The 10,717-nt window shown below is 36.7% G+C and overlaps 1 protein-coding gene across 1 annotated transcript in view; it reads right to left on the reverse strand.

Annotated features, from left to right (window-relative positions):
• LOC145668154 (BPTI/Kunitz domain-containing protein-like) overlaps positions 1 to 8,770 on the reverse strand; it is a 56,116-nt gene extending 47,346 nt beyond the window's left edge. The window contains exon 1 of the mRNA XM_081735745.1: positions 8,440 to 8,770. Within this exon, the coding sequence (XP_081591871.1) occupies positions 8,440 to 8,533 (94 nt within the window). The 5' untranslated portion in view covers positions 8,534 to 8,770. The remainder of the gene's footprint in view (positions 1 to 8,439) is intronic.
• Positions 8,771 to 10,717: the final 1,947 nt, after the last annotated feature.

Consider the following 10,717-nt stretch of genomic DNA (forward strand, 5'->3'; position numbering starts at 1 on the left):
ATAAAAGCTTGTCGTGTAGCAATCTGAAATAATCCCTTATAACTAGACGAACTGTTAAGTCCTGCGAGAGATTTGTAACTTGTGTAACGATTTCTTCGAATACACCGTGTTTTTAGATTTCTTTGATATCCTCAAATGGTGAACACCTTTTTTCCATGGGTGCCCGATGGAAAGGCAGGGGTCCCCCCCTGGCTCACAAGAATATAGCAAATCACTACCAGATATACCAGACGTGATACAGCAACCATGGAGATGCCTCTCCCTAAAATATTTTCTTCGGGCGCCCCTACCTCCTTCTGATTTCTTTCTTATGCCATAAATATATTCAATCTAGACTTATGCTCCATACCATTTTAACATGAATTTTTTAAATTATATTAGAATCATAGACAAAGGCGGAGCTACTCTTAATATTTAGTTAGTTTTCCCCTTGATAGAGTCAATGTATTCATAGAAATTAATTCAAAAATATAATATTAGGAAAAACGTATATAAGATTGTTTAATGTAATGAGAGCATTCTCACGTATTAAATTCAGGTAGAGCGAAACTTTTCATAGTACATTTTGGTAGGTTATAAATCACATTAGCATGAAACTAGTTAAAGAAGAGAGAACCTTACCTTGGTATGAACGAATCGGTGACTTATAGAGCAGTTAACAGATCGAATCGGTCGATCATAGGACAGTTAACAGTTCCTGTCGCTAGTAGGACTGTCGCAAGTGGGAAGACACCAACCAAAACAAGCATCCAAGCATTTTCCGACACACACACACACACACACACACACACACACACACACACATATATATATATATATATATATATATATATATATATATAAAACTGAATGCACTTAATCAGGTTGACCGCTCCAGTTATTTGAACCCTGTATTTCCCAACTAACAATGCAAGAATACTAACCATGTCCACTCTGTTGTGTATAGACATGTGTCATTATACTCATAGAAGAATTATAATATTTGAGACACTGATGTTTTGATCCGTGCAAAGAACAAACTGGAAGAATATCTCTCGAACATTCAACTAGGCAATATCTCTAAGTTCGATATCCGGCGGAATATTTCGTTAAACTCTTGGTCACATTTTAAAGGAGTCCTTATAATGAAAAACAAAAGTACTTGCTCAAATTTGCTTTGATCCTTAAAGAAACATTTTACTTGGAGGTTTGCAACAATGCCTTTGTGTCTGTTCGTTTCTCCTAATTTGTTTGCAAGCTATCCATCTACGCCTTTGCGTTAACAAAACGATACTTTCTACATCTCATTATAATGTTTAGTGCTTGCTAGGAAGGGAAAACCACCAGAAAATGTAATGTCCTAAGAAGACTATGAATTTAAGCGATGGGTAACGATTCTAAGCATGACAAGAACTCAGCTGAATTAGAGATCTCGCTTTCCGTGTAAGTAAAAAATGAAATGAAATCTTTGAATTTTACGTCCCTCGGTTATACCGGTTAGGCTAAAGGAGACGGTGATTATGATAAATGAATGAAATGGTGGAATGAAGAAAGTGGGAGGAAACGGAAGAATCCCGAGAAAACCCACGCACACGGTGTTTGTCCACCACAAAGTACACTTGACGGGGGCTGGGATCGAACCCGGGACCCCAAGCACCAGAGGTGACCGCTCTACCACTGAGCCACCGCGGCCATATTATGTTATAATTATGTTATGTTATGTTTATCACTATGTTACATTTCATTTGCAAGCCTACCGTGAAAAGTTATGGGGGGCAGTGAAAATTTAGAGGGGGCAGGCCCCCTAGCCCTCCGTGGATACGGGCCTGAGCAGGGGGTCCTTGGTTCGATCCCCGCCGCCCAAATCAGCTTGTGATGGACAACATCGTGTATGTGGATTTTCCTCAGCTACTACCGTTTCCTCCTACATTATCATTCCACTAATTATTTCATCATTATTCACTTGCTTTAATCATTATCTCCCATAGCCCAAAGGGTATAATCGTGGGACGTTAAACTGAAAGATTTATGAATGGTGGGATATAGGGACGAGTAAGCCAGAATTGGGTAAACTTGAGGAGTTAATGATATAAACTAGAATTCCAGCATAAATGAAGCATTTTGTGCCAACTTTGGCTTTTACATATAAATGATATTTACGTTCGATTACGAATGCACACTAGAAAATGATCGATTCGTTATCTCTAAACGCGTATTTCGAATCCCAAGAATCATTATTATAAAAGGGAAATATCTTAATCAATGTGAAGCGGTAATTAAGAGTAAGGCTGATAGTTTTCGCTAGCTGTGCTGCCAGGTTGCTTGACGCCAAAAGATGTCATTAGCTTCCAGTCAACTTCCAAATTAACACTATTGTGACAATTGAATTCCATCTTAATGTTTCAATTAAATTATTTCAAAATAGGGCAAGGACCCTAACCTTATTTTAGGCGTAGGTTTTAACCTTAAAATTTATTATTCACGTCAGTTAGCCGATAGCTGAGAGGAGGGATAACTATTGAATTATAAATAGAAAACTTATTACGTTTCCTGACTGGCCTAGCTTCCTCTTAAGTATCTGAAACGCAAGTTGAAAAACATAACTATTTCGCAATTTTTTACATTTGTTATGAATTTCGTATTGGTAGCCTATACATCATTTCGCGAAAATTAAAGACGAATAAAAAATTGATTTACTTTATTTTTAGAAATATAATAATCCAAAGGAGTCAAAGTTCCAAGATTTCAAATAATAATAATAATAATAATAATAATAATAATAATAATAATAATAAACCTATAAAACTTTCACGAAAGTTCAAAAATTAAGAAATAAATACCCAAGTGATCTTTACAAGTTTTGAGTCTATATTAGGGATGGCCAATTCCGAAATATTTACTTTCCGGAATAAGGAGAGTAAAATCGGAAAAATTCCGAAAAATCCGGATTCCGGAAAAATTCTTCCGAAATTTAGAAAATTCCGGAATTGAGAAAGATTCATGATCTTCCATCATAGTCGGCTGGACAATAACAACCACGAATTGAGTTGAGGTGATTTTGAGTTTAACGTATCTTACAGCTGCGATGCTATATGAGACGGGACCTACTGATTAAACGTGGAATCTAAACCAAATGAGCTCCCGCCAGGAATCGATCCCGGGTCTCCCATGCCAAAGTCACGTACGCTAACCGCTTAGCCACGAAGGAGCTCACAACCACGAATTACAAATGATACCAATTTAATAGTAAAATTGTATCTCTGAATTCTTAACACAGAGAGAGAGAGAAATCTTGAAGGTTGCCACATTGCATTGGAAGTGGCTATTGAAGTATCCAGGAATGACCGTCTGCATTCACTTGCAAGTTCTTTGTCAAGGTTAAACTGTAAAGCTTTACAGAACAAAAGAAGAAAAAAACAAGCAAATACCTTCTACGAACTGAGCGACTGAAAGAATCGAACTGCGTACATGCTTTGGCATAGAATCATTTCATGTCAGGAATACGTAATCATTAAGGAACAAGACTAACCAACCAGGTTAGCGTTCTTCGAAATACTGGTCATGCGAAGAAAGTTTTATGGCAGAAATATCAACTGTACGTGTAGATTTTCAAGATGATTTCAATTTTCTCACATTTTATCTTTAACCAGGGGGCGGATCCAGGACGGACTTCTGGGGGCGGTGGGTTATAATACTGCTACTTAGAGCTGCTTTTAAGAGCTACAAACTCTGTGATGGGTTTTATTTATATATAAAATAAGAAAGTTTCCTCTTTTGGGGGGGGAGGGAGGCGATCGATCCGATCGCCCCCCTGGATCCGCCCCTGATTTAGATTAGTTATTTCATTGTAAATCGTATGTGCTACATTCGCATTCTAGGTGTAAAGGAATTGAACAACTCTCATTTTATACTAACTTCATCAAGTTATCATCTTAGTACATATTAAATAATTCAAGTGATGTTTGTTCGATTTTAAATCCATCTTGGTGACATCTTATGTAAATACGTTTTCATCAAAAGTGTTAAAATGTTAACATTTTATTAGCAGTCTCTCTTCAAGTTACAAACTACAGTGCACTATACTATGAACTCACTAATTATTTCAATATGTTGAAACTTAGATGAAATTTAATAAGTGACGTGACTTTTAGTGTTATATCCAGAAAGACCATATGACTTAAACACAATCCACCTTATGCAGAGTCGTATTGACGTATGATTAGCGTCATATTAAAGGCCTGATTACTACACGAAACATATATTAGTCGAAATCTTTAGTATGGCACTAATCACACAGCAGAACGACTCCGCATAAGGCGCAATATGATTTATTGCAATTGCATCTTAATATCACTGAGTCAACATATCGGAAAAATAGAAAATTTTGGGTACAGCATAATCTATTTATAATACAAAATCATCTCAGCCTGTGAGTAATGCTAATTGCAAATGGTTAATAACTGCCGCTCCGCTACGTTCCTGCTTCCGTTTACTTGAAATTGGGTTGTGATTATGCTAATCATAAACGTGCTTAGCAGTTTATTAATAAGACGAGGGTCGCATTGTAATTACTTTTTAAAAATTCACAAGTATTTATTCTCTATATGAAGCAATAATATTTAATAACTAAGCAAAATGACTACAGGCAGTTGTGACAGTTTACCTTTAACAAGTCTTACCGTCAACCTAGATGAAGCATTCTACGATTAATAGGCCGTAACAGTATCTAGATTTGAGCATAAACGTGTGTCTTACTGGAAGTTAGTTGTTTGGGAAACTTTAAATAAATGAATGAAAATAATTAGAACTCTAATTAGGCACAATTTTAACTATAGTGTTCAGAAAACCGAAATCATGGAGGCGGGGGAACAACTAGTACATTTTAGCTGAAGGAAAAGAACTGATTAACATTGATCTTTAATAGTTTAAAACGTAAAAAATAGGTATAATTTATTTTACTATTATAAAGATAAAACTGAAACTGAAGAGATCAATCACACACCTATGTTTGCAATATATATTTGGTTTGCGTAAACTACAACATTTAGTTTTCTTTTAAGAGCAATGTTAATAAGAAGTGTTCACAAGGAAAAATTACAACCTGAAGATTCTTATTGAATTTTTAAAAAGATTCAAAAAAAATAATTGTTACTAAGAGAAAACTATCTCGAATCACTGGATGGCTCAGTGGTAGAGCAGTCATCTCTAGTTCTTGGGGTTCCTGGTTCGATACCCAGCTAAGTAAGAACTGGCGCAAATTCCGGGGGATGAGGGGGACATGTTGGAACTGAGGGAGGACTGTCCCTCCTAATAATCCGATTTTATTTTATTTATTTATTATTATTATTATTTTTTTTTTTTGTAGAAATGTGATGATTTGTGTCCGACTGCCACTTCATTTACATTTCCTGATATATAATATACAACAGGTTCACCTTAGAAATCAGATTCATCTACCATAATATGAGTCTGACTTCCATCCCTTCCCAGAATAAGCTCCAACTCTGCCCACTTCTCAGTGTTGAAGACAACTCTGATCCTCAACTTCATAAATATTTTAAACATCGCAAAAAAAAAAAGAAAAAAAAGAAAGAAAAAGAACGGTCTTAGCCGTCACTTCCAACGTTGAAGACAGATTTGCGCCGCTGCAAGTAAGCATGTGGTAGACAACACCCTGTCCGTCGGTTTTCTAGGGGTACTTCCGTTTCCTTCCACATTCCCATTCCACCAATTCTCTCATCATCTGCCCCCCCCTTAGCCTAAAAGGCATAATCGTCCGACGTTAAACTGAAAGATTTTATTTGAGCCTCTTTTAAAATTAGAATCACTGGTCTAAATTTAAAACCAAAGAATGCTTTTATTCCTTTTATATTTTGAGGGGAGAAAGGAGCCTGTCAAGTAGATTAGAAGGGATGTGTCCTGAATCAAATGTGAGATAGGTACTCTTACTTTTAATTAAGTATTCAAAGATCATCATCAGGACAAAAAATTCCCAGAGGAATCGGAAGAAATCACTAATTAAGGATTATATAGGTCTCGAGAAAGTAAATTCCAAATAATAAGTTTGTCTTCTAAATTATCAGTTATTGCTTTAAAACTTGAACTTTTTTTTTTTTTTTAAAAAAAAACAATTTTGTGCAAGAAGAAGCAAAGGTTAATCTATAACCCAAGCTACATGAACTAATATCGGGAATTGAACCTGTGACCATGCAACAGAAAACATAGATGCTAGCTAATTGGTACATCACCAAATATTTAAATCACAACTAACATGTCAATGACTCTCTCTTGTATGAAAATATACCAATTCCAAATTTATTTAAAATAGAACACATTTGGCTCCATAATAAAGTATTTTCAGAGCACAAATACAGTACATCTTTGTCTTTAATCCTACAAGAATTTTTATTTTTATTTTTAATGGTATCTTTACTGAATTGTACTTAGATTTTTTTTTTTTTTTAAAAAAAGAGCCTTTGATTGAAACTTTCACGGGAATAAGTTTTTGACATGATTTTTCTATAACCTCGTACGGTACTAATGAAATGAAATCTTTAACATGTCACGCATATGCCCCTTAAGCTAGACTGATAAATTAATGATTTGGAAAATCCCGAGAAATCCCACGGATACGATGTTCGTCTACCGCAAGCTCACATGACTTGATATCGAACCATGAACCCTTTACACCAGAGATGAAGATTCTACCAAAAGCAACTGCATCTCTCTCTCGAAAAAAAAAAAAAGCCACTTAAATTTCCACTCGCCTTCGATGCGAGCGGTCCACCGTGGGGACACTCGGTCGAAAAAGTGTAAAAACCTTTTTCAGGCCAGCCAACCTGAATGAGGTTTTCCTGGGTTTTCCTCATTCACACCAGGGGTGGTACTTAACTTATAGGTCCCAGGCCGCTTCCTTCCTTCCCTTTCCCTAGATAGTGTGCTCGCCGAGGGATATTAGCGCTCAAATGTGAAGGGCTAAATGGCCCTATATGCCGAAAGCCCAGAAATCTAAATCCTTAAGTTTGTACTGTTCAATATTCTCATTTGGCCAGTAATATTCACAGAATACAGTGTAACACCGAGCTTTGTATTATTTTTGACGTAAATGATATTTAATTAATACGTTAAAGGTCATACGTATTTAGACTTTTGTATGGGCACAACACAAAGATATCGTTTTCCTGAAATCATTTATCTTAATTACTACCATTGTTTTCCTACGTATAATACTGGTTTTATCTTATGATTCCATTAGGCTTTAACAGAGAGGAACATTTTGAATACAAACAATTACAAAACAAGTTATTTCCTAAGCCTCAATATAATAAGTTGAGATAGACTACTTATCATGCAGGAAAACAATTTGTTTTTAAAATTTGTTTGTTTAATGTATTCGTTACTTCATCCATGAGATAATGCATAAGAAGAAAAAAAATAATCAGTGGTCATAGTGATGTTTTTCTATTGTATGACTGAGTTAAAAATAAAGAAAGTACTCATATAAGTTGAGATTCCTCGTTGCTATGTGGTTAGCGTGAAATGGAATACGTCCCACGTTATGCTTCGAGGCTAAGGGAGGCTGTAATGAATGAAATAAGTGAATGATAATGAGAGAAATGATGGAATAAAGAAAATGGAAGGAAGCAGGAGAGCCCGGAGAATAATCATGCATATGATGTTTAGTCTTCAAAAAACCCTCTTGGGATGAACTAGGATCGAACCAGAGGCTCTAGACACCAAAGTTGATCGCTTTACCACTGAGCCACCTACGGTCTACTACTGAGACTATCTTCTTCCTTCTGCATCTAGGACTTTTTCTTATCGGGTTTCCAGTTAAAATTATAAAAGCGTTGCTACTTTCTTGCATTGTGGCTACATGATCTACCCACCTAAGCCTCCTAGATTTTACAATAAAATAAATTGACCACTTGCCCATAAATGCAGTATGATAAACTTCAGCTATCGTTTTATGTACGTAAGTTTATGTCACAACAATTATTTGTGAAGATAGTAGATTCGATTCCAAATTAGGACATAGTATTTTTTGATATTTTCCAAGTATCTAGTAAAAATTGGGAAGCTATTTGAATTTAAAAAAAAAATGTAAACTTTGATCCAACATCTGTCAACATATTATACATTAAAGGAATCGACGGAGATTATAATTGCAGAAATATTAACTGATCTTTGAAAGTGTTAAGAGTCTATAGATTATAAATTCGTCATTACTTGATAGTTGTGACTCAGTGGTAGAGTGCTTATTTCTAGTGCGTGGGGTCTCTAGTTCAATTCCCAAGCAAGTCTGTGTGTTTACTCGGAACACTCCAGTTTCCTCCCACATTCTTATTATACTAATTATTCCATCATCATTCCACTTGCTTTAGTCATCGTCTTTCTTAGCCCAGAGGGCATAATCATGGGACCTTAGACTGTAAGATATAAATAAACCAGGTAACTCACCTACAACTGCATCGTGAAAGGCTTTGGCAGTCACTTCACTTACAACTGACACGATGACGACAACAACAACCAACAACACAGTTGTTGACACCATTTTAGAATTAATTAAATTAAATGTTCGATGAATAATAATAATAATAATTTAGTTCGGCTTGTTAATTAAATCAACACTTCACAAAAAAAAAAATCTTTGAACTTGTCGAAGGCTTGAAAGAGTGGCGAACACCGGTTCGCTTTTATAGCGGCACTTGTTCAATGCTAGCGTTGAAATCTCTCCGTTAGCTGAGTAAACTCTTCAATGCTGGACAAGCACAAGTTCTCAGTTTTTATAGCGAACGCAACTCACGTGGGAGAACTTACTAGAAGTTAAGGGGAATGACACGCTCATACGGATTCCCCAGTAACAAGAGAGAAGACTATACAAGAAAAAGGGAGTTGATATGTGGGGGGGCAAGGGGAAAGAGATCTGAAAACGAAGGAGGTGGTAATTATATTATCAAAGAGAATTTCAGTGAGTAAAGGCCACCATTGATGACGTTTCTTTTTTTTAACTACCTACCAGCAGGTGTGAATTGAATGATGTGGTCCATTTTAACGCCAATGATAAGCTAGCTTAATGGCCTTAACTTGCCTTGCTTATGTCAATCACAGCGTCTTTTCCTTCCTACAGTGCGGGCGGGTGTAACTATTGTTAATGACGTCATGAGATGGCCCGGATTCTCTCTTTTTAGCTCTTGCATTTTATCAGCATGTGAAAGTGTGCTGTATGCTGGGGAGTTATTTGTTAGACGTTGTATAGCCAATATTTGTGTGTGTGTTTTTTTTGACGGTGACGGTTCCAATTGACGTCAATCCAAAAAAAGAGTGATTTGCATTCGAAACTTTGTAGAGAGAGCAAAAATTGTGAAAGTAAAGAATATTCAATTGTTATACACTTAGACAAACATTGGGATTTCTTCTCTGTGATACGAAGAAGAGAGAGAAATTACTTCTTGTGAATATTAACCATATTGTTGTCCGATTCTTTTTTTTATACAGTTATACATGCTGTCACGTACGATAGTCTTGTATAGTGGGTTTTCTCGGGGCATTCCCATTTTATCTTCTTTTATCGTGGGAATTATTTTATATTCTCTCTCTTCTATATATGGATACTGTAGCTCAATGATAGACGAACACTTTATGGAAAAAAGTTGTAGGTTCGATTCTTTACAATATTGTAAAGGAGGCCGCGGTGGTCCAATGGTAGCGTGTTCACATCTGGTGCATGGGTTCCTTGGTTCAATCGCAGCTCGTGCCAATTGAGCTATGTGGTGGACAAACACCGTGTGCGTAGGATTTCTCGGGGTTCTTCTGTTTCCTCCCACTTTATTCATCCCACCATTGCATTCATTTCTCATCATCACCGTCTCCTTAAGCTTAGCTAGTATAGCTGTGAGACATGAAACTTAAAGATTTAATTTCAACATAATTTAAGTTTGTAATCTTGAGATTTTCCCATTTCTTTCCACTTTCTCAATGAGTAAATGATAGTTCTCCATGGCGAAATGGCTTTGGTTTTTGGTGTGCAGGTTATAGATTCAAATATTTTTTGTAGCATAACAATTCGGACAAGAATCAGAATGGTGATTCGGAGTCTGTTTTAATTACAGGGTCCTGTGTTTCATAACCTTGATGTTGCATAAAATCATAAATTGGGGGCCGCGGTGGCTCTGTGGTAGAGCGTTCACCTCTGGTGCTTGGGGTCCCGGGTTCAAACCCTGCTCCCGCCAAGTGAACTTTGTGGTGGACAAACACCGTGTGTGTGGGTTTTCTTGGGGTTCTCCCGTTTCTTCCCACTTTCTTCATTCCACCATTTCACTCATCTCTCATCATCACCGTCTCCTTTAGCCTAACCGGCATAACCGTGGGACGTAAAACTCAAAATTTCATTTCATTTCAAAATCATAAATTCGATTGACTAGGGGACGAAGTTTGAGTCTATCTCGTCTCGGAAAGATGTCGCAAAAGTGACATCTCGTCTCGGAAAGTGTATATGTTTCTATTAGAAGCGCTATCTATCGTCTCATAACTCGTCACGAAAACTGTCTCGTCCCGCCTCGTGGGCAACGTTAGCCATAAAACAAATGCAATTGCAAGAAGCAGAGGCGTATTTAGGGGGGCTTCCGGGCTTACCCCCCCCCGAAATCTTACTTACTATAGTAAAGTATATGAAATATCTTGCAGAATTTTCACATTTTCAGGTAAAGCCCCCCCCCCGAAAGTTAGCAAAGCCTCC

Source organism: Thermobia domestica, chromosome 13, assembly GCF_964235325.1.
Source record: "Thermobia domestica chromosome 13, izTheDome1.hap1.1, whole genome shotgun sequence".
Classification (NCBI taxonomy): domain Eukaryota; kingdom Metazoa; phylum Arthropoda; class Insecta; order Zygentoma; family Lepismatidae; genus Thermobia; species Thermobia domestica.